The 24,570-nt window shown below is 40.5% G+C and overlaps 1 protein-coding gene across 13 annotated transcripts in view; it reads right to left on the reverse strand.

The window, feature by feature from the left end:
• Positions 1-9,318: 9,318 nt before the first annotated feature.
• Positions 9,319-24,570, reverse strand: part of rps6ka3b (ribosomal protein S6 kinase A3b) — a 55,127-nt gene continuing 39,875 nt past the window's right edge. For 7 of the 13 annotated variants that reach the window (XM_086150776.1, XM_086150780.1, XM_086150774.1 and 4 more), the window contains 20 exons: positions 22,597-22,713; positions 22,068-22,149; positions 20,860-20,940; positions 20,677-20,756; positions 19,857-19,963; positions 19,699-19,736; positions 19,393-19,535; positions 18,738-18,808; positions 18,189-18,277; positions 17,005-17,069; positions 16,799-16,901; positions 16,575-16,687; positions 16,012-16,137; positions 15,843-15,932; positions 14,993-15,151; positions 14,226-14,387; positions 13,993-14,069; positions 13,746-13,863; positions 13,503-13,643; positions 9,319-13,411 (listed from right to left, as the gene is read on the reverse strand). In XM_086150776.1, coding sequence (XP_086006902.1) covers positions 13,289-13,411; positions 13,503-13,643; positions 13,746-13,863; positions 13,993-14,069; positions 14,226-14,387; positions 14,993-15,151; positions 15,843-15,932; positions 16,012-16,137; positions 16,575-16,687; positions 16,799-16,901; positions 17,005-17,069; positions 18,189-18,277; positions 18,738-18,808; positions 19,393-19,535; positions 19,699-19,736; positions 19,857-19,963; positions 20,677-20,756; positions 20,860-20,940; positions 22,068-22,149; positions 22,597-22,713 — 2,085 coding nt within the window. In that variant the 3' untranslated portion in view covers positions 9,319-13,288. The remainder of the gene's footprint in view (positions 13,412-13,502; positions 13,644-13,745; positions 13,864-13,992; positions 14,070-14,225; positions 14,388-14,992; positions 15,152-15,842; positions 15,933-16,011; positions 16,138-16,574; positions 16,688-16,798; positions 16,902-17,004; positions 17,070-18,188; positions 18,278-18,737; positions 18,809-19,392; positions 19,536-19,698; positions 19,737-19,856; positions 19,964-20,676; positions 20,757-20,859; positions 20,941-22,067; positions 22,150-22,596; positions 22,714-24,570) is intronic. The other 6 variants (XM_086150777.1, XM_086150775.1, XM_086150781.1 and 3 more) reach the window with 3 other exon arrangements.

The raw sequence follows: 24,570 nt of genomic DNA on the forward strand, positions 1-24,570 counted from the left end.
CTGTCGGTTGTCATCGTAATATTATCTGCCTGTATTAAGGCTGAATCAGACCCCTGTGCAGAAAGACACATTCGATATGTGTTCATTTTTTAATGGTTCATATCGCTATTGTGTGAGGGAAAGCATTCCAGTTTGTTTTGGGCACTTGTATCCCAATGTAAAGAAATCCTTCGTTTGTTTGTTTGTTTCTTTCTTTGTTTTACCACTTTTTTTCTCCCAGTCTAATTTGCTCGTTACAATTTCTCAGTGGATTGTTTTTGAATGTCGTGAGTAAATTCCAAGCAAAATGTCAAGTAAATGACGTCTAAAACATGGAGAAATATACTACAAATTCAGATAAAATATAATAAGAAAATGCGCACAACTGCAAATCCCGAATTCATAATACTGATACTATACCGATAATATACTGAATACATTTCAGTCTTTCTGACAGTTCACGGAAACGCTATGAATCGAGTTGCAGAGTGCAATAAATGAGATTTTATCGAGGTCGCGGAGTTTATTGAGTCCCGCCCCTCCTCACCGCTCATTGGCTGTTTTTATGCTGCGTTCAAGTTCAAAGAAAATAGCGGTGGATCTTTTGGACCGTTACTCATTAAAAGATCCTGTGACCAACGGACGATGTGCTGCCATTACATTACTTTTTTTTTTGCTCACAACAATTCCAAATAGCATATTGAACAATTCTTATTGATCCGGTAGTAATAATGCGGGGAATAAATGTTTAGTGTGTGCAAAAAAAAATTAGTCACCCTGTCCCCAGAAATAAGAACATGATGATGACAAATACTTTATCAATTTAAATGAAAGCCTTACCGTAAAAGCACATTTAAGATTCATTTTAAAACATTAATTTCGTGAGAATTTCAAACAAAAATCAATGTAGATGCGAATCACTGTTTTCAAATGGCTTCACTTATTTTAAGAAATGACAGATGCTGCCTGGGATCTATGTGATTACATACAATGGTTATATGTTTATGTTATTCATATAACTTAGCTCTATATAAACACATGTTACAGGTGCTGCAGCTGCATGTCAGCATAACCAATTTGTTTGTCTCTAGGGAAGGGGAACTCAGGACTCTGAAGGTCTCATGGGAGAGTCGGCTAAATACCTAAATTATGAAGTAGCCAGGCTGTAAATATGTTCAAATCTGCAGCGAACTTGCCTTGACACTGCTACTTTTCCTTTTGTTTGTAGTCCTGTATTCAGTAAACTTATTGGCAATTACTGAGCATTTAAGCCTGATTTGTGTGATTTTTTAAATTGATTTCAATTTCAGTCTGTTTGAATGTGCCGATTTGTTTGTTGGTTCTTATACATGCCACATCTATGATATATAACAGCCCTAGAATATGTTATTGCATTACTGGTGTCATGTTGTAATGTAATCTTGGACTCCATACGTGCACCAAGATTTTAAATCGACTTTCAAAATAACAGTAAACTGAGAAAGCAATAGTCTCATATTCCTGCCCTTACAAATGTTAAACGTTGTTTACGTTATTTTTTTTAGACCAGTGGAACACAGATACACCTTTAGATATCGCAATAAAAATGTTAGAATCCTAGGAAAGACATTAGGCTCAATGTCTTTTGGATTTTTCTCAGGCTAAAAGTTAGTTATTGCAATCCACTAAGTTGTCAGAATACAAAGAAGAAGCTCTTTCTGCGTAGTTATTTCTTCTGTTGTGCAAGATATTTGCAAACTACTTGGCAGCTGTTGGACACTTGCAGGACATTTTGCACAACCTATCAGTTCAATTTATCAAACTGATGCAGGATAAAGAAGGATGACAGTTTAATGTAAACCTGGTCAGTTAGACATACAGGACTGTCTCAGAAAATTAGAATATTGTGATAAAGTTCATTATCTTCACTGCAATTTCCTTCGGGATTAATAAAGTTGTTCTTATTCTTATTCTTATTCTTATCTTCTGTAATGCAATTAAAAAAACAAAAATTACTTTTTCATGATATTCTAATATTTTGAGATAGGATTTTTGAGTTTTCTTAAGATGTAAGCCATAATCGGCAATATTAAAATAATAAAAGGCTTGCAATATTTCAGTTGATTTGTAATGAATCCAGAATGTATGACATTTTTGTTTTTGTAATTGCATTACAGAAGATAAAGAACTTTATCACAATATTCTGATTTTCGGACATATACATATACAGTCCTGTATATGTTGAATCCTTATATGGACGTTCAGAAAATGATAAAAACTGAAGAATATGAAAATTAAATAACGACACAATGTTTTCCAAACATCAAGGATTGTAAAGTTTATCACAGCGACAGACTTTGAGAACCTGGAGGGGAATGTTATTTGTTTATGTATACACTGTATGTGCTCATGATTGATTTCTAGCAAAGAAACACCGAAAGCTCCAAAAATACTGAAAGTCAAGTCCAGCCAAACAGATGTACCTCGTGCAGCTGCAGCGTCTGAAACATATGCAAATATGTGGTTGCCTGAAAGGCTGCGTGACAGGAAAGATTATTTTCATTCTGTAATTGATCATGTTTAGTTCTGGTTGTGTATTTTTATTTTTCACCCTCACTGTTCCTTGATGATGCCCATTCTCATCCCTGTTATTGTTGTTATCCGTTGTCTATTTATCTACTGTGTATTTATTTGTGTTTTTTTTTTGTCTTGCTATCTCCTGTCTTCTGCCTTTCTATTTATATTTATGTTCATATTTTTTCCTTTCTTTTTTTTTGACATCATAACTGTTACGCTGCTGTGACAGTGGAATTTTCCCTATGGGGATCAATAAAGTTTATCTTATGTTATAGTCTCAACATGGAGCTGAAAACAAACAAAACGTAGCAGTGTACTCTACCTACTCTGCGTTCCCTCCACCTTGCAGGCAGTTCTCATCAGGACCTTCACCTGACCGGTTGCTATTTCATTTTTGAAATAGCTTTTTCAGTGATTTTTACAGAAACCAGTGACATGGAAGTGATGAAAGCTTCATAGGATAATCTTGCTCAGGATACGTCACATCAGCATCACAGATGACCTGCAAAAGGTTGCTTGTAAATACAAGACTTGGATCATTCGGTCATTTTGTTATTGCATAAAAGCCTCTATATTTGATTGATGATTATTCTTGTTTTTTGTAAAGATGAAATATTAACAATGCCTAACAAAGAATTGAAAGAAACACAGCAAATGGTGGCAAACAGACAATCAAGTATAAAACCATCACACAATTAAAAGAAAATTAGGAATGGGGGAAAAAGTTATATTGACACTTAAAAAAATGGTAAAATGTAAATACCAAGTATAAAGGGGGACCCAGGACCATTCCCTGAGGTGTTCCATTCTTTGTACCATAATATCTGGATCCAATAGTAGGACAAAGCAGGGATAGAAAATGAATGGATGGATGGACTTTTCCTTGTGTTATTTATTATTAATCCTTTTCATTAGCTGTTACAGACACTTTTTGGAAAGCATTTTCAGTGTGTATTTGTGGATGTTCCCGGTATACATTTAATTAAACTTAAAAAAAAAAAATTCTGTGTAAATATGTTACAACATGGACACCTGCGGCTTATATATGTACACATATATTCATTTGCTTATTTGAGTGCGGCTCATATTCAGGTGCGCTGAATAGTCTGGAAATTACGGTAACTTGTTTTCTTGATATAGCTGTAAAAAAAAAACTACTGTAAATCCAGCTGCTTTTTCAAGCTTCTCTTCTTTCATTCACCAGATGAATCGATAAATTGACTTTGTCACTTCTGTTCCTAAATCCATTCAGGCAGCTATTATACCTCTTTCCTTCTAGAAATACATAAAATGCATTAGCCTCCAGCTGACTATCCACTTAGTCAATTTGCAGACATGCCGTATCGGAGCTTTGGGACTATTTGGTGGCCTCCCGGGTTTCCTGATCATAACAATTATTGCTTCCTTCAAGCTTTGAGGGATTCTTCCTTCTTCCCACACTTTCCCAAATATGTTTTGAATAAGATAAGGTATATTAAGATATTCCTTTATTAGTCTTCCATTAGGGAAACTCACTGCGGGGAAAGGTGAATGCCATCACCATTCCTTGGTTTCTCTCATCTTAGCCAGGAGAATTTTGACTGTTATTGTTTTGTTTTGTTTTTTTTGTTTTATTTTTATTTCTTATTTTTATTTTTTTTTTAGTAACAGATAAGGAAAAAAGTTAGTCATTTTAAAGGGAGAGCAGTTTGTTGTCTCTTCGTGGGTTCACCGTGAGATGTAATCAATTACATGTCACTTTTTGGAGTGTTTTGAGCTACAGTAAATGTAATCTGAATACTTTTGGAATTATTTTGGAAACTAAAAGGTCGGTAATGTAACACATTGTAGGTGATAAAAGGGACACAGCCACAAAAGTGTAATCTATTCTTAACTTTTTAAACTTTTATTTTCCTAAACGTTGGCAATGTAACATTTTGTAACTGATAATAGGGACACAGCCACAAAAGTGTCATCTTTTATTAACTTTTTTAAAATGTGTTTAGTGCATAAAGAATCAATTTTTAAAGTTAGGTATTTAAAGCAACTGAAGCTGATTGCCATTATGTAGCACACGCACTCAGTAAATGTTTTTCCCATGTGCTTTGCAACATGTTGGCTTGCAATTCAGGATTTGATTTATTTTGTAACATCATCCTGTGTTTGGTAACTAAAGACAAAGTCAAACATTTTGTGGAGCATAAATCACTGATGAAACAAACTGCTTCATGCGTCTGCGAGCTGTGATTGTGAAATCACATTTCAGAGTTTTACCAAATCTCTTTCACAAAATCAAAGTTGTAAGCGTCTCCCACTTGTAAGGAATACTTTTTTTTTTCGATAAAAGGTCATTTTTCTATCACTTAAGTCGAAGGTCTGAAGACAGATTCTGAAAGTCCTTAGACAAATGGTGATTTGTGTTTTTTTTTTTTTTTTGTTCTATGTACTAAGCCTGAGCTGGGAGAGGGTTTTTTTTGAGATAATTAAAGCAATATTTTGAACATTTTGTAACAATATTTTCATTTTCGTAACCAATACTGTGTGACACAGTGATATTCACCAATCTGCCGTAACATTATAACAGTCTAATATTGATTTTGTCTTTATTAGCCTGCACCCATCAACTGCTACTTTTGTTTTAATTTTTTCTTCCAGGGATTAATTACAATTAACTGTCTGCCGTTTGATCTACATCTCAAATAGATTTTGTCACGACTCAGTTTCTTGATGAAGAGTACATTTTAAGAATAATTCCTCCATCTCAGGAAAATTAGATAACTTAATATAAAGAAATAACAAACTTTAGACGTTTGAGAGAAAAAAAAACTTGAGCTCTCTCGTGGATAAAATGAGATTACTGATATATAAATATATGATCTCATCTGCGTCTGTTGTTTTGAGTTGAAAACAGAAGCTGTTCCACCCTTTAGTTTTTAATGTGAATTGTGTACTTTTGCAACCATATGATTTATTGCCGTAATCCTTGTTATCATAATAGGCCACTTACAGTAAACAAATGAAATGAAAATTTTAATCTCAAAGAAATAAGCTGTGAACCCCTGGATCGTTGTTTTGATGCCAGTTTGGGTGTAATATTTCATTCAATTAATATGAAATATTTATTAGAACGATTGATGTCATCACCAGTATTTTTGTAGAAGTAGTAGTTGTTCTTTCAGGGCCAATTGCAATAAATTTGGAAATAAAAAATTAGCAGTTTAATGAATCTGTGGATTTATTAACATGTGTGTTTTTCCGTTTTTGGTTTTGTCGCTATCACGGTGAATGTTTGTAGCAGGCCTTTACCTCCAAAATGCCCTCGGATGGAAGGTGTCAGACAAAAAAGACTGGAATGCTGTCACCCTCAGGTGAAAAGAAGAAACTGCAGAAAGACAGTTTATCTCCCGAGTATCAAAACCTCATAACGGCTGAACATTCACACACATATATAAAAAAAAGACAACTGAATTTGATGTTTTGATGCTGGGTCAGGGGAGGCAGATGATGCAGAGCCTCACCTACCATCAAGAAGAAAAAGCATATAATAATGAATATAAATATTGTTACACTGATCTGTTATGAATACATTTATTGTATGATTCTAATCATTTTTATCCTTTTCTCAACTAAAAATTGCTGAATCTATGCATTTTCCGATCAAATATAGAGCAGCAAGCCTCACCTCACCTCTGGAGACGCAGTCCCTCATAAACTGGGCTTTGTGGCACAAGCTTGTTTCTTTTTTTCAGTACATCTCCGATATAATGTTTTTAAAATGATTTGTTATATTATTATATGCTGTAACCTTCTACTGACTCTGGAATGTCTTTCATGTAAATGTGTGACAGAATTATTCTTGCTGAACTGACAATAAAGTGCAAATGAAATAAGATACTATAATAAGAAACTATATAGAGCACTTTTACAAAAAGGTACGCAACTTTTGCAGTGAAGGACCGACACACAGAATTTGCATACAAATAAAGGTAAGACCACAATTGTTTTTGGCTTCATGCAAAAGATGTGTAAAAAAAAGTAAAAAAAAAAAAAAAGATCAAGTATTTGGAAAAAAACAAACAAAAAAAAATTATAAAAATCTATTGAAGCACCAATAAGTGAAAAATTTAAAAAACACTAAAAGTTTAACTGAGGGTCAAAATTGATTTGAGGTTGAACATAACTCTATACATTTGTCTAGAGTGAGTATGAAGTCTTTAGAACACATGGAGGATGCATAGCACATTTGCTCTATCTGTTATATCTTGCCGCTACATTTCCTGGGCCAAATATGCTCTTATGTATTTGTTTATGTTGCTGTGTGAGTGAGTGAGGTGATCTGATTATATGAAACATTACCAGTTGTAAATATACAGGCCACAAATTGAATAGAGATAAAAAATATTCTTTGCACAATAGATAATTCCTGGTCTTTCCTTTTGCAATGTTCTCAATCACTTGTAATTCAAATGGGTTTGTTCTTTTTATTTCACTCCTCTTTTAGGTGATAGGGCCTTCTTGAGTGTCATTTTTATTTGACAACTCTGATCACAGGTTGTTTCAAGGCTTCATAGAAATTTCATATAAAAAATAAAAAAATCAATATTCATCTATTTTGTTTCGTTTTCCAAGTACAATTGAAAGTAGCAGCACAGCAAATGAATATCATTCAGTTTCTTACCCTAAAAGTCCATCTGTAAATTTGAAAAAAACAAACAAACAAAAAAAGTATTCAGCTGAAGAAATGAGGTTGCATGGTGCCATGAAGAGGAAAAGGCTTAAATCGCATACTCGGTCCTGTGCGGCCGCCCCCTGTAACCGGGAAACGGGTGCGATGTTTAAAAAACAGGATAATAACAGCAGGAAATGACGGGAATTATAGATATAAACTCCTCAAATTTTCAATGAGGAATTACCAGGGGCAGGATAAAGAAAACAATCAGGACCATAAAAACAGCATCGCCATTGTAACCTGTGGATCGGTGTTATTCACTTAGCTTGAAAATGACTCCGGTGTGTGAAGGAGTTTCCTGTTTATTCCGTCCAAATGATTAAGATCGTGATTTTTGCTTAAATTATTCCAGTCCCTGCCACCATTCATTTGGTCGGGAGAACTCTCAAGGTTTTTTTTTTAAACCTTTATAAATATGGATGAAGAGATCGTTGAAAAATCAACTTGAGACCAATATCCTGGGCAAAATAAAAACTTCCCCGGATACAAGGAGGTGGAAATGTGTTGTGAAATTTCATGAAATTGTTGATTCCCTCAGTAAACGGGTTGAATGGAAGACTCTCCAAAGAAAAGGCGCATTTTAAAAACATACTAAAATTGTCCGTTGCTGTTGGTTATGTGTAATTTAAAATCGGTGGCATCGACGGCACAGCACAATTTCACCCGGTTATGATAACTTCCTGGTTTTGCATGAGTGAGACGAGCTTTCAGACGAAAGACGACTCTCCCGACGGGTCCATGTTGCAGAGAAACTCGATCATCTTCAGACACGCGGCATCGCCTCTGCTCCTCACGGTGCTGCAGACAAAACGGGCCTTTTCCTTTTTGCTCCGCACCTCCGCCGCTGACTCTCTCTCGTAGTCTGTTATCAACTTCTCCTCAAACAGCTTCTCCAGTAACCTATCGAGAGCGGGGCCCGATATTCCTTCGATGGGGCTGCTCCTCATGCCCAGCAGCTCCTCGTTCGAAGACGATTCTGCAGGACTGGGTCCGTGGGGCGTTCTCCTTCCAGGTGATGAAAGAGAAACCTGTCTTTCCCAAACACAGATAGAGGTGTTACAGTCCCTAAGGAACAGCTTGATGTTTTTCAGGGTTTTTTCTAATATCACCTGGAACGATGGGAAGTAGCTGTTGTAGGATTTAGCGTCAAATTCTGCTTTTGTTGGTTGGACTTCAGCTGAGAAGCCTGGAGAACCAGTGGACAACGAGTACTCCTGTTGATGGTGCAGTTTACAGTGCGGGGGGGTCTCGATGTACCATTCCCCTGACACTAATTTCCTCCTGGTGCGCAGTAGATCTCGGAGGGCGACGTTCTTGGGGAGCAACAACACGTTCAAGACGGGTTTCAGATCCGAATCGGAGTGGGGTCTGTAGAACAGCAACACCAGAGCTCGGACCGGCTCTGCTGGTCGGCCTTCATGCCGAGCGTCACAACCAGCACAACCAGGTAAGTTAATCACACGGGTGAGGCTCATGCCGTGGCCTTTAACACAGAACCCGGAGAGCCCAGGCACGCGCCCGCCATTTACAACGTCTCAGCGTATTTGAAAAGTGGCAATGCATCACAGTTAAGTAGTAAGTCTATGTGAATGACATCCGGGTTCTTCCATCGCCTCCTCCTTTGAGCTCTTGTTTCCTCCCGATGTTCATTGAGGTCAAAGATGCCCTTTTAAGTGTGGTTGTCTTCTGACCGTTTCTTATTGGGGTTAGGTGACGGGACACCAGTTAAATTACTGTGCGGCTTCAAAGTGTGCAGGATGTGCATTGACAGTGTCGCACCTTCACAGCTCACAGTCTCTGCAAATGCTCCACAGTCAGTCAGCAGTGATGTAACCTGACAGGTCAGGAAGGCTCCCAGCATTCAAAATGCTACTGTTGTTATTTTCTCTAAAAGTGCATTACTTTTCACATACAAATTCAAAATGAATAATTTAATATGCACATACTAAGTCTTTTTTTAAGTCATCCATCTCAAATGTAAATGAACCGGCGGCGTGCAGTTACAATAGCTGCCACTAGGGGGCGCTGCTCCTCAACAAAAGTTGATGAAGGAGCGACGAATGAAGGCCAGCACGCTCGATGCCTAATTTTTCTTTTTATTATTTTAATATAAAGTCTCCCTGCAGGTTATAAACAAACAAACAAACAAACAAAAAACAGCTGATGCAGCAGGGATGAATTTTGACAAATCAAATGAACAAAGACAAAATAAAATAAAGGAGCTGTTTATAATCATGGAAAAACAATTCCCCTTACATTCCTTGTTCCCCAAGCTGTGCAGCCATTAACCACCTGGTGCCTTGAGGAAAAAAGAGCAGAAAGCCCCAATTACAGACACCAGATCGAAGAAGAGGAGCTGATTCCGGGAGGAAGGCTTGACCGGCCGATGATGACGACATATGTGAGTTAGTGCCTTTAACGTGACGTCACGACGATTACCGCCATGCTGATTATCAAAGCAGTTTGCAAGAAAGTGCCAGGAAAAAAAAAAAAAAAAATCAGAATAAGATGGTATGATCCTCGGTAGGTGGTTTCCCACCACCACCCTTATTACAAAACATTACAAGTGATTCAATAATAGATTTTGTTACATACTTTGGAAGAGGCCCTAAAATAAATTGCATCATTGTTCACATCTCACAAATAAACAGTGACTTTTCATTTAAAAATATTACTTATTTTCTCATACTTTGTTAAACAGCCCATTTCTTGCATGCATTTATCCATTATGTTTACTAATTTGCACCTCTATTCTTGTTTTTTTTTTTTCTACCGTGACGTAAAGGGAATCAAATGGATTGCATTGGAAGAAGGCAGTGAATTAGCAAAATAATGCAAGTACATTTAAAAATAAATTTGTTTAACTAAAAGATTTACTTATAAAGAAAAACAGCATTTTAAACATGGCTTTTAAAAAAAAAAAAATGAAGAAAGTGTTTTCTCACTAATAGAAGTGTTCAGGTCAGATCAGAGATGCTGGAAAGGGGCCTCAGTATGATCCCCCCGGGTGCTTGTTTTCATGGGTTGCTAGGCAACCAACAGCAGTTCAAATCAGCAGCAAATAAGTGGCCAATGAGGTTCTAATGAAAGCGAGACGGTCATTTCAGCAGCTGCTTCTTCTGAGGCCAGTGGTCGTGGTTTGGACTCTGGGTTTCTCCTTTGGCATAAAATGTGACCAAAACAAAACATGAAGCATGACGTTCAAGAAGTTTCAGTCCCAAAACAGCAGACCTTAACGGTCACATGGCAACAAAAGGACATGAATAAAGACTAAGTGTTTTGGAAAGACTCACAATTTTTGTCTGGCTCGCTCTCCAGCTCCTGCATAGCACCCATTGTCTCCCCCTGATGAAACGGCTCAACTCAAGAATCTGAGTTACTAACAGCCGCTTTTATTTACAGCATCCTCAAACGTATCTGACCAGGCGTGTGATCCAGGTGTTCATGCCCGCTCACCGTTTGGGAAGACGGAAGCTCGTTGTCTTCGGACAATTTCCAGGAGTGCCTTGTGTCATGGTTGTGCAAAAAGTCATCTCTGTGTGATTGACAAGTGCGAAAAGGTCTAAAAGTTATGAATACTTTTACCGGCCAACAATTTAAAGCTGCAAATTGACTGATTTTGATGCAAAAAAAGTAATTATGAGCTAAAAACCTGTAGATGCCTCTTGTTCATTTAGCAAAAAACACATTTCTAGATGAGACAGGTGCAGGTTGCCCTGCTAGACGAAGGAAAAAGATTTATCACTTCCAACTAATTGGTCATGTCAAACTTATTATTTAAAAAGTACGACGGTTGTGGCAAAAAACTGAAAAAACATTATGGCATCCATCTCATGTCAAGTAAACTCTTCAGATACTTCCAGCCAAAGAGCAAACAGTCAGACAAAAACCTGGTAAGATAGCATTTTTGTTTTTGTTTTGCTGTGCTTTAACCGAGGCGGAATATTGTGTTTTATGTCTTGTTATTTTCACTAGTTCACCGTCGAGTGAAATAGCTAAGCTAATATGACGTACATTGTGATCTGCAATGGGACCGAAAAGCTCACTGATTGGGAAAATGTCATTTTCAGGAGAAGGTCAACAGTTTACAAAAAATTAGATTCATTCTCACTTTCCACTTTTTTTTTTTTTTTTTTTACAACTGGTGAGGGAAGTCATTTGCTTAATTTCAAAGAGAAATGCACTTAACACAGGGATGGAAAAGAAGTCAAATCCAGAGAAGGTGTGATGGTCGTCAGAGGGAGATGCAGAGTCTGAGAAGCAGGAGATCGATGAGCTCAAAGGGGTGACTGATATGCACTTTAAGTTGGTCTTTTGAATTCTGACAGCAAATGATGATTTGATAGAAATGCCCACCTGGACTAAAAAAAAAAAAAAAGAAAAAAAAAGGAAGATGAAAAACAGAGCGTGTGACTGAAAATTCAGATAAACCTGCAAAAACATTTTTTGTAAAGAAATTGATACGATTACAACAGCCAGACTGTTTGAACAGCCGGGCTATTTCCTGCCGTTACTTTGCACAGGATCAGTTAACTAAACACATCCGAACTTCACGTGCGCAGTATTCAAACAAAGATTTGCAGCAGGAAGCACTTCCTATCTTTAGAGTCCCGCACGCAGAGATTTGTCGCTGTGCACATGAACGAGGGGCCACCATCACATTTTAAAGCTGATCAGGAATCTTATCACTTTTTCCCCATCAAAAGCAGCAAACTATTGATTCTATAAGTTTGTGTGATAAATGAGTCATCAGCCAAGAGAGAGAAGGGTTATTGCCTCATCTTTAAAACAAGCGCATAGGTGCGCACACAAATACACACACAGTTAAACGCTGCGGTCAAGCTGATTATTCTGGCCTCAGGATGACGGACACGTAACGAAGTGACTTATCATGCTACGCTTCACTGTAGCCTCACATCACCTCTGGTATACAGAAGTACAAATTTTAATTTAAACAACACAATGTGCTTATTTTCCTTTTTTTTTTTGTGTCGTTTCATTCATACACACCTCGATGGGAAGCAGCTCGGGCTGATTAAAACCAAGGCAATCGGCTGTGACAGTGGTGTCACGGGTACGGAAAAATTACTTTGGCCACAGAATTAGTGGTGTGTTGTAGAATTCTGGGCTGATGCTCACGACTTCCGGAATAAGAGGAGGTTCATTATGTTTGGTGTACTTGGTTTCCGTCAATGCCAGTCAAATAAAGCAGTCACTATAAAAATAACTGGCGGTTTAGTTGTTTATTACATGACACTTGGGTGCATATTCTAAAAAAAAAAATCAGATATTGGTCAGTGGTGATTACAGATATTTCTGAGGGGCTGATGATTTTGATTTGCTCCTAGCGGGCGCCTGGGACTAATAAGTGACTGCTTTAACTGAGTGCCAGGAGCTCTTTTTTGACAAAACGGATTCACACTTTAAAACAGTCGGGGTTTGTTTGTCAAGTGGCGCCTGTGAGCTAAACATTGTACGCCGATCAATTCTGAAAGCAAAAGGCCGAGAGACTTTTCAACTCCTTGGAAGCATCGGATGAATTACGACTCCTGAATTTTTAATTCTCGACTTTGACGCCGCGGTTGCCATGGCGACTTGAGGTCTGAACGTAAAATCGCAACCATCCCGAACCTTCAGACGTAAATGCCGTATTACTGTGTTGTTACCACCAAATTTCCATTTGATATAAATAAATACAGTACTTTTATTCTCCCGCATGCGGTCACTCTCCGGCTCCCGCGAGGCTGCGCTGATTGTCCGAAGCAAAAATCCTGCGAAAGGTACTCGACCCCGCGTATGACAGCAGCGAGCCGATCAGTAGAGTCCACTGTGGTGCGGGGTGAGGAGTGCAGGGGGGCACTGGTCTCTGTGCTCCTATTTGGCGTTAGCAGTTCCCAAGGTCCATCAGTAGTCTGTCCAGCCGGACCGGTGGTTGGTGTGGGGGTCGGTGGGGTTGCTGAGGTCAGATCGAGGTCAGAGTTGACAGGAGGCGGGGCGGGGTTGGGTACGGGGGTTGCAGGTGTGGGGTGGGTAAAGGTCATGAGGTCACAGCGCGGTGGATGTGATTTTCTTTACTCCCCTTCGCTGGGCCAGAGTGGAGCAGCCCACCGGCTCCAGGACAGGAGGGACGTTCCTGCTGAGAGCAGAGTAAGTGGCGGCCATCGCCCCCTGGAACACAACCACAGCAAAATCTTTGGATTAGGCGCGCGGGGGTGAGCCGGTCAAAGCATGGGCCCGCAAATTTCCGCGTGTCGGTCACCTTGACGAGGTGCGGCGCGTCCTGTCTGTTGAGGGTGTATTTGGGCAGCTGGTCCCTATGGGTCACCCAGGGGTGCCGCAGCACCTGGCCGGCCGTCAGCCGTTGGTGGGGGTCAACATGAAGCATCTTAGAAACCAGGTCCTGCGGGCGGGGGGGAGGTAGAGGTCAAATGCATAGATGGCAGGTGACAAGCTTTATGTTAATCTCCAAATTTCTCTAGTGTGTTTGTGTGAACTAGGGTACCTTGGCCTCGCCAGATACAGAGGTCCAGTATCCTCCGCTGAGCGAGAACTTGCCACTCCCGATACGAGCCAGGATCTCCTCTGGCGTGTCGTTTGGACCGTTAGCAAACGGGGTGAAGCTGGAAGAGTAAATCAAAACATTTGAAAAAATCCTGGCATCTAAAATGACCAAGCAGAGATGGTTTCTGACAGCAGACCCCTTGTTAAAATAAGAAACAAAAAGAAAAAAAACAGCGGGCACTGCTTACCCTGTTAGCATTGTGTAGAGCAGCACCCCGAGACTCCAAATGTCACAGGCAGCATCATAGCCTTGCTTCTTTAGCACCTGTGGAAAGGGCAATGCACAAAAACAAATAAAAATCAAAGTCACATTTAAAATGAAGTTATTGGAAAATATATAGTTCAGGAAACCCCCCTCACTGGACTGTCAAACTGCTAAAAATCACAATGGTGAGAAAGTGTGAAGAAAACGGTGATGCACCTCAGGCGCAACAAAGTTGGCAGTGTAGCACGGCGTCATCAGTAGGCCGTTCTCCGCCCTCAGCTGCTTGGCGAAGCCGAAGTCGCAGATCCTGATGGACTCTGCGTTCCCGCTCTCGTCCATGTAGAGGATGTTGCTGGGCTTCAGGTCTCGGTGAACCACCTGGCGACATGGGATGGAGGAGGCTTTAAAAAGTTCACCAGGACACGTTTGGCGCATCTCATTCAGCACGGCACCCCCTGAAGGGACCAGAAGTCTGTAGATTGATTGTCTGCGCAGCTTGGCAAGATCATATCAGTCGAAGGTTCTAAATCATACATTTGTTTGGAATAATTTGAAAAATAATTCTTCAATCTGACTTCATGTTTTGATTACAGAGAGCTAAATGAAATTCATTATTGGGAAAGTGTTGATTTCTGGGTTAACACAGTCAAAATACTTACCATAAATATTTCTTTTAAATGCAGTTCAATGGCTTATGTTTTTACATTTTATTTTATTTATCTACATCTACTTCAGTGACATGGATTTCATTGTAAATATAATAAAAACAACTCTTTTGGCCCATTCACAAACATGACTATCTTTTAAACACTATCAATCGCCCCACTTATACTGTATTTTACTTGCAAAAACTAAACTAATAACTTCTAAAATCTCCAGTGATGTTCCAACAGAGATGCAGCGGCTTCTGTCAAATCCAACAGTCTTGAAATATTCTATTTGCATTTTGACCGCGTGTGGTGGCGTCAGGGTGGCAGCCGTACCCCCTGGACGTGCAGGTACTCCACCGTCCGGGTGATGGTGTACAGCACGGCGCTGGCCTCCCTCTCGGAGAAAAACTTCTGCCGCAGGATTTTGTCCAGCAGCTCGCCGCCCTTCATCAGCTCAGTCACCAGGAAGACCGATCGCCCGTCGTCATACACCTGAGGAGTAAACACGAACGCAGTTTGTCATTTAAAATGTTTGCGATTTTTTGTTTATTTCGCTAAATACATCCCTAATTACAAAATCATACGGTTGGCTACTCATGAGAGTAAATATGCATGAAGTACTTCTCATGAAGTGCATTTTAAGGCAATGTGGGTCCACTACTGGATACAGTTTTGCTCCTGTTGCTGCTGGAACAGGTGTTGTTTTGTTGTCGCCCGTCTCTTTTTTGTCCTGAAGTCAGTCAAAACACTAACTCTGAATTGGAAGCTTGAGAAAGCTTTTAGCAACTTCTGTACCTGAACAGAAGTGCTGAAATCAAAGTCCAAGGCTACAGTTGTCTGTCATTTAAAAGCTTTATATAAATCGATCCACCGATCAAACTCTAAATATGAGAGTACTCTATTGATCGAAATCTCTTCAAATCAGAGGTCTGCAACATAATAAGTCACCATGGGTCCCAAAACACAAAGGATGATGGGTGCTACTGTTGTCCAAAGCAGACACATGATGTGATAGGAATATAATAATACCAACTGTCAAAGCTGTTTTAGGAAATATTCTTCCTATCAGTGGAAAAACACCGCTTTTCCAATGGCAACCCGGTGGCGAACAGGCTCAGCCGGCGCGTCGGATCACATGAGACCGGAGTCCATCACCAAATGTTCCCTGACCCGAAAGACTCACATCCTTGAGCGTGATGATGTTGGGATGCTGCCCATATCTCAGCAGGATCTCCACCTCCTCCGTCGGGTCCCTCTTGGCCTTGTTAATGATCTGGAGGCAGGAGGAACAGAGATGAAGAAGAGGAAGAGCTGACGTCAAGCCCGCACTCCAGCCGTGGACGGGGTCGCACCTTGACCGCGTAGTCCATGCCAGTTCCCTTGTGCACGCAGCGCTTGCAGACGGAGTACGAGCCGGAGCCGATGTCCTCTTTGATCTCGTAGATGTCCGAGAACTGAGAGCTGCTTCTGTGAAGTTGCTGGACAGAAACACACAAATCCACTATCTTTAATAAGCATGTGAGGAGCACAGGCCTGAAGGGATTTTCATCTGAGATAAAAAGAAAATTGTCCGAGGGTATAAAACGTGTTAAACCAGTTAAGGTGATAATTCAAAACTGAAAAAATAAAGACGATGAAAAATATGGAATATTCAACTTAAAAATAAAGGAGGTTGTAAGAAACAGAATGAAGGAAATCATAGATGAAAAGGGAAATGTTGATGAAAAAATTAAAAAAAATAAGTGTATAAAAGACAGATGGAAAATGATGTTTTTTTTGGCTTGCATTTGAAAAAAAAATAGGAGAGGAGCAAATATTTCAACAAGCCTGAAAGGGTTTGAGTTGCTCCTCCAGCATGGTTGACCAGATTTATTTTCTGCACAGAGTTCAATAAGCGGTGTGGACCGTGAACGACTACCTGGACTATGGTGTTTGGGATTGGCTGTGTGTCCTCCTCAGTTATGGCGACAAAACTGAAGCCTCTGAAGAGCAGGTGGGCGTTGGCACTGGGCGGGACCCCTGGAGAGTCTTGACACACACAAACACTCTGTTACCGTTTACCGCTTCGTGAAATGAGATTACGCTCAATTCCGAGACGGTTAAAGAAGTGAAGAAGTAGAAGAAGGCTGCTGCCTGCACCTCTGGGTGTTTTAGTTGTGAACTCCGGATCGAAATAGAAGGTGTCATCAGGTCGGCCTGCGGCCGGTTTAAAAGGAGGATGGATCTCTCGGCGGTACAGTTTCTAAAAGGGAACAGGAAATGAAAAAAGAGCTTGTGATTGCTTCTGCGGAGGCTTCTCTGGCAGGGATTCAGTCTAATAACAGGAGATGGGAACAGGGACTGACATTCCAGTCGATGGTACTGAAGAAATTATGCCGCTTGATTTCTTCCACTCCGTCGGGTCCGGCTCCTGCACACACACAAATAGAAGCAGCCATCGGCCCAAAGCCAGCAGGGGGCACTGTGATGAACACCGACATCAACGACGAAAGCTGTTCCGTGTGACGATGCGGACGCGATATTACATATAGATGATGATGCTATGATGTAACTGTGGTTGAATCTGCAACGTCTCCGCAAAGCTAGACACCCACTGCAGCGGGCAGGTGTTCTGATCCGCCCGGACAGCCTCCTAACTCAGCAGAAAAAAAAAAACCTACGCTCAGCGTTTCTTTCGGGAACCAGAACCATGGAGCCAAGGAGGGCTTGATCTTTGACAGGGCAAGTCTGTCCGTCCTTGTCGTTTCTTCCGCCTTACTTTCAGGCTACACAGAACGTTCTCAGTCGTGCGGGTCACGGTCAATCGTCACATCACGTCATCCAACCAAGCAACTGAACTTGGTTTTTCTCCTTCAAGCATTCACATTTGTTCACAAAAACTGAAGAAACCTCTTAGAAAAGAGGTGAAACATCTTCAAGGAGAAAAACAATTCCTGGGTATGATTTAAGAACATAAAATATAGTACACTTGAATGATTAACTGTAAAACCGAATGATTATCTGCACTTCTTTGTTCCTTCATTGTGAATTAATTCATTAATCTGATGTCTGATTTAATAGAGGCCTCCATTGAAATCTCAAAAGGTCTTCGAGCTAAACAGAATAAATGAAAAAAAAAAAGTTTTTTTTTTTGGCTTAACCATACACACATACGACCTCAAATATAATTTCCTGCTCCCTTAAACTGAATGACTTTAGAACTATATTTTCCCTGCATGGACAAGTAGAAGTTGTCTGGTGGGGATCTTTCGCAGATCTTCCGATACATACAGTTTAATGTATGAGGATATAGAAATCAATACGAGGCGAACTTTGTGTCCTCTGCAGTAACTCCTCTTCTTCTCTCACTGCATACTCTTATCCTGACGGGGCACTGCACCCATCAAATATAACTCAACTTTTTTCCCGCATCTACAAAGGATTCAGAAGTAATCGCATTTGTGGTACCAGAATATCATTTCACAGCCATTAATGCGATCAGTGTTGGCGGGGATAAAACACCATTCCACAATTTTTTCAAGTGTTTTACCTAATCTGTTGCCCGGGTTGCGTTTGAAAAGGTTCCTGAGGAGACTCTGGGCTTCTAAACTCAAAAACTGCGGCATCCCCAGCTTGGCCCTGCAGAGAGAAACCCATGTTTTTGCGTCACAGGAAAAAAAGGTGGAAGTGGAAGAGCCCACTCAGGGGATGTGTCACACATTACACACTCAACTTGAGCATTCATCATGAAGTCTGGACGAAAGACATGCTCATACTTCCTGTAAATCTCTCATTCCCTGAAGGATTACGTTAAACTTTCTGTCCGTCTTTCTGCCCACCCATCACCTCCATCCTAATCCTCTCCTCTCAGAAGTTTATTATCTCTTCTTGTACAGTCCATCTTGCTCTTCCTCCTGAGTGCTGCACTTTGTCGACTCTTATATAAATCTCTCACTTCCTCCTGGACTCCTTCTATGGTAGGAAGAGGAGGAGGCCAGTCTCTCCCTCCCCCCTCTCTCTCTGCTTCACCTCAGATGTACAGGAAGCTCTAATAAAAGCTGATTGGACAGAACTTTATGGAGGGTATAAAGTGTCTTACTTGAGGATCATGGTCATTGTCTCTTTCCTGTCTTTGCCTTGAAAGGGCAGTGTTCCCGTCAGCATCTCGTACTGAAAGACAGAGGGAAAACAGTTGCGAGAGAGATGAATAACTGAAAACTCTTTTTAAACACCACTCCCGTAACAGCTTCGAGCAAACCTCTCCCCGGTTTTTGCGTATCTGCCTGCGGGTGCCAATCATTCAGGACCTCAACTTTTCCACAGCTTTAAAGAGTTTGGTGTAGTTTTCGAAAAGAACTCACCATGACCTGGATGACTGAGAACCTCCAGACATTTTCTAAAAACTACACAGTTATTTTCATGTTCTTTATTTGAGTATGTGCCTGTTTTCAGAATCATAAGGAGGTTTATATATACACACACTGAGAAGTTGGCTAAAAATGACAAAGGAATCAGCAATAATTAGCGAGCAACCATTGAAAAAAAAGCAGAAAATTGTCTTGCTTAGTGAGGGATGAGCCGACATGGAGGTGAAATTTACAAACTGATTGAAATAACTTACTTTTATCACAATACTGTGAATGAGCCTGCCTGTGTGCAAGCTTGCAACGTTTCTACTTCTGAATTGTTCGGGAGATGACGGATCTCCTGAAAGGAACTGAGACTTGAGCAGAACTCTTGTCTTGCTTCCTCACCGTGAGCACGCCGTACGACCACCAGTCCGCGCTGTGTGTGTGTCCTCGCCTGTTGACCACCTCTGGTGCCATGTACTCCACCGTCCCACAGAAAGAGTAGGCCTTGTTCTCGTGGTCTATCGACTCCTTGCTGAGGCCAAAGTCTGAGCCGTAAGAACAAGAAGAGAAACCTTGAAGCAATAACATATAGCCGTATGGGCGCACAGTGCAGAGGTCTTTGGGGACAGGCGGCAAAAACAGGACGTCTGTATTAAAACCAACAAGGAAGACAAATAAAGGTCCAAAAAAAGGAGTAAAATTACACACCGGTCAGCTTGATGTGTCCCTCCTCATCCAACAGAATGCTGAAATGACAGAAACCACCGATATCAGATGGAAACGTCTACAGGGAAATATACATTATCAAGGTTCTGGAGTGTGTGTTGTCTGACTGCGTATGTTTTTGTGTATGCACTTGTTCTCACTTTTCAGGCTTCAAGTCCCTGTAAATGATGCCGAGTCCATGCAGGTGATCGAGTGCCAGGGCGAGCTCAGCCAGGTAGAACTTCACATCCTCCTCAGTGAACATTACCTATGTTACATACACACACACAAACATAAATACATACATATTATACATTGTTTTGATTGGCACGCAAAGATCTGTGTCGCAGTTCAAGTTTGTAACATATATGAGCGACCTGGCATTCTGAGAGAATTAATGATTTCCATTTCCATAAAGCTTGAATTAAGCTGGCCTTTGTCAAATGAACACCATTAGAATATCACTGAATGTCATTATTTGACGTGTTTTTGATTTAACTTTGTAAGATGACATGGAAAGATTTTTTTTTGGTGAGGGTGGGGGGCAAAGGATGCATAGAAAGTGAAGTGTAATTATCATTGAAAGTGTTGTGATAATTTCCAGTTTTTTATTTTATTTTTGAAGCTACTGGCTGTCTCTTCTCTGCACTTCCTTTTCTACCTCTACCTTCCCCATTAAAACAAACAAAAAAAAAAAGTGCCGTAACCAACTGAAAACGAAAGCTGTGGTTCAAAATATGCTAAATTCTTTGCAGAGTGAAGGGCAAAAATTTCATGTGTTGTAACACATGACCAAAAATGGCCTATACCGGCCACTTTTACCATCATTGAAAATACAGCCGAGTAAACTCGGTGTCAGATGTGATAAAAATCTGTTACTTTTGTTGATGTTAACATCTCAGGACTTAGTGACTCAATATATTTTAAATAAACAAAATAAAACTGTTCTGTGGTAGAGCCAGCGCGATGAGCTGGTGTTACCTCTTTGGAAAGCCGAGTGAAGAGGTCTCCTCCCCGGAGGAAGTCCAAGATCAGGTAGAGCTTCCCCTCCGTCTGAAATGCTGACCACGGCAGGAAGAGGAGGAGGCACCAATGAAAATAAGATCTGACAACACTTCGGCAGTAACATCCAAGAGCCACTTGCAGACATTCGCGCCAACTCACCGTAATGCAGCTTGACGATGAAAGGGTGGTTGACCTCCACCAGGATGTCCCTCTCCATCTTTGTCCTGACTCGGTCGCGCACTGAAAACACACACACACACACACATATTACAGGTCTCTGCTAGTACACATAAAAAGAAAATGAGAAAATGTATCTTTTCACTAATAAACTCAAAAATGCAGCTTTTGATGCTACATAAAATATTTTCTAACTCTGCTCCTAGAAGTAGCACGCAAAGTTTTAAAATTAAACTGGTGACACCGAGAAGCAGCTCCATTTTTTGGTTTCTTTAGTCTTGAGATGCGAAGAAGTGATGTCAATATTATTATAAAGGGAAGAAGAGGGAATATTAAAGGGGGTTTTAAGAACAACAGGAGGCAGAAAAACGGCGTTGGTGGCCTTTCCCACCACTAGATGGCACACAAGTGGGCTGAACGCACAGATTCTTTTTTTCCCCCTCCCTTCGTACCCTTTACCTCTACATTCTGTTGTTTGAGTTCCTGTTAACATGTGAAATTCTAATTTGGGTTATGACGCCTGAGCAAACAGACCAAATCCACTTGTGAGCAAACTTGACACTCCACCCAGAAAAGTAATTTCTGCGAGCAAAAAACATTTCATCCTTGTTTTTTTGTTTTTTTTTTTAAAGGTGCTACAAAATCAACATAATTAAAAATAATTGAGAAATCTATTTGTTTGACTTTCAGATCCATTGAAAAACAACACAAACATGAAATGAAAAATCTTGTTCTTGTATCCTGCAACTTTGTAACAACCTTTACCCGACACACCTGTACGATGTCTCCCTAGTAATCTTTGACCTCTTCTATACAGAATGAAGATTGACAGATAAGTTTGACTCATACAGCCACTTTTATCCTTAGCCAGAGCCCAGAGCCATATTCATTATTTTCTAGCTTTCCCCTTTCACGGCAGAACACTGAGAATAATTTCAAGTCAATGGGGTGATACTTTTCTTTAGTTCCACAATGCTTTACAGTCAGGGTATGTTGTTGCACCCTTTTAAATGCATTACAGCGTTTCTCTTTTTGTCCTTCAGTTACTGTCTTTCCTCCTGCTGGCGATTTTCCTGGTCACTGAGAAGCAAGCTGTTTTGGAAGCGCTTTTTCACTTTGGGTTTCTGCAAACTCCTAAACTGATCGGACCAATAAGAGAAAAAAGGTAATGTATTGCTTCCTCCGTCTACCTTTCAGTGTCGCCTTCTTCAGGACTTTCATGGCATACAGTTGGCCAGCATCCGGGCCAGTGATCTTCCTCACCAGAAAGACCTAAAACACACACACACACAAAGAATGAAGTCAATCCCTGATGTCTATATTTATCCAATATGCATGTGTGAACACTGTAATACACTGTGAGTGTGTCATTATGGATGCCTGTTTGTGTGACTGAGTGGATTGGAGTGTCTATTATACTGCTTGACTCGGGCCTTCCCCAGTGTTTTCTGGGTCATGCTTGGTTAGATTAGTGGCATAGAAAAAGAGAAAACACAAGCGCACACAGAGCCCAAGCGTGAGACTAATTGCTCATTCATAAAGAAAACAGCACTGAATGGGAGCGTGAAGGGCCCTCGGCCCGCTGTCTCCATGGCAACGGGCCCTAAAACACTGGCACTGGGGCAACATAACGGGGATGCCGGTGGGAAATGCAAGATGAGCTGAGTTGAGTTGACAGACTGGAAGACAGGGGTGCATAAATACAACACAAACACACACCTTGCCAAAAGAGCCTTGTCCCAGGACTTTGCGCAGCTCAAACTGCCTGGGGTCGGCCTTCTCTGATCCCTCCTTCACATGGTGAGTGATACTGATCTCCTTGAACGGCACATCGTCCTGTAAAAACACACACCATGATATCTAAGGTACTGAGTTTATCTGCAGAGGAAGAACCAAAAAGGGCAATGGGATGTAAATTTCACAAGCAATGATACATAAAGAACACACCCACACATTTAACAGTTATTCAATATAAGTCGTACAGAAAATTTGGGTATTATTAATACATTTGGTAAGCAGTTGCTTACATTTGTATGCCCCTCCCATTGCTTTGCGACCCCCATGGGTGCAGCCTGTGACTTTGTTAATCAATCAGTAAGCATTTGGAAATGTAACTTCCTTGAAAACTATACTTAAAATGTCAGCGGAGGAAATAGCAATATGACTTCTCACAAACTATTATTTAAACAATGTCCTTCCCAAATGGGAGGATTCTATGAAAATGGGGAAATTACACATTATATCGTTCTGAGAACAAACACTGCAGTATCACGTTGAGGTTTACTGTTATTAGCTTGTTATTTTTCATACTCAGTCATGGGCTCAATTAAAACAAGTTAGTCGCTCCTTTCGTATTTTCATCCATGTAATAATTTCCTGCATAAATACTGTTGGTAATACTCTGCTATTGTTTTTACTCCTTGTGTATTTTTTTGCATGAAATCCTTCCAGCAAAGCAGAACAATGGCATCATGTTTAGCCACTGCCTTTCACGTCAAACGTAAAATACAAAGCGGAAGCATCGACACTTCTGAGTCTGTGTTCTCCACCCGGTCGACTCGCCTGAAATAGTGGAAAAGCTCCTTTTGTCTCTCATGTAAATGGGCGAACTTTGCACCACATTGCACAGGAAACAGTGGAGGAAGTGGGAAGGTGAACTCAAGTTTCAGCTGAAAAAATCCCAGACCCGCATTTGACGTTTTGATACAGAGGGCTTTTCTTAGTTTTTTTCATAGCTGTACGTCTTCAAAACACGGCCTAAAGCATGAGGACGTGTGATGATTCCGACAGTTGTATGGTTTAAGAAGTTTATCTTGTGCATTTCATCACTGTATGACATCACATCGGATATTTGTGTGACAATGTGATTCTATAAGTCCGGCATGACAAGATATCAGTTTGAATGAGTTCAGGGAGGCTGGAAAAAGCTTTTTAGAGTCTATTTAGAGTATGTGAGAACACGAACCAAAACGAGAACTTTAATGCTGAACATGTGAAACAAAAAAGCAATAAAATGAAAACAGCCTTTTGCTCTGTAATTGATTAAAATTGCAACATGATGGTGTAGCCAGAAATCCACTTGGGATTTGTTTGTTTTACTTGGTTGTTATATACTAGCTCAACATATTTTCTACTTTCTAATCCCACAGATTGTGTTTGTGCTCCAAAGATTTGTTCTGAAATGGCCATCCCTCCCTTTTGGACCAAACCGGATAAAAACAAAAAACACACACACACAGGAAGTAGACGGAACACATGTGACCTAGAATGTCCATATACCTTTCATAACGGAGTTAGTGCCATCTTCTCATTTTGTGAAAGCAGAGGATTAACGTTTGGTTAGAGAGGCTGATGTGCATTACAACTTAATATCTACAGACAATACAGCAATTTCTTGACCTTCGTTAGCGTCAATAAAACAGACTGTGTGGAAACAACACAATTTTTCTCCCTTGAAACATCTGACTGTAGAAAGGTAAAAGTCGGAACAAGGGCACTTGGCAGGGGCAGGCTGACCCAAAAGTAAAACTTTGTTCGGAGTAAAGCAGTCAGGTACATTTTGCCCTTGTGTAAATTAATCACGCAATGGGTTGAGCAGGATTTCTGGATATTAGTCATCTGCACAGTGGGAAATTGCAACACACACAGACACGTTGTCATGGAGCCACCCCCGGTACCTGCCTCCTGTTGTAA

The sequence above is a fragment of the Fistularia commersonii genome, chromosome 8, assembly GCF_037954325.1.
Source record: "Fistularia commersonii isolate RoL2024-O1a breed Wild chromosome 8, RoL_Fcom_v1.0, whole genome shotgun sequence".
In the NCBI taxonomy this organism is placed as follows: Eukaryota; Metazoa; Chordata; class Actinopteri; order Syngnathiformes; family Fistulariidae; genus Fistularia; species Fistularia commersonii.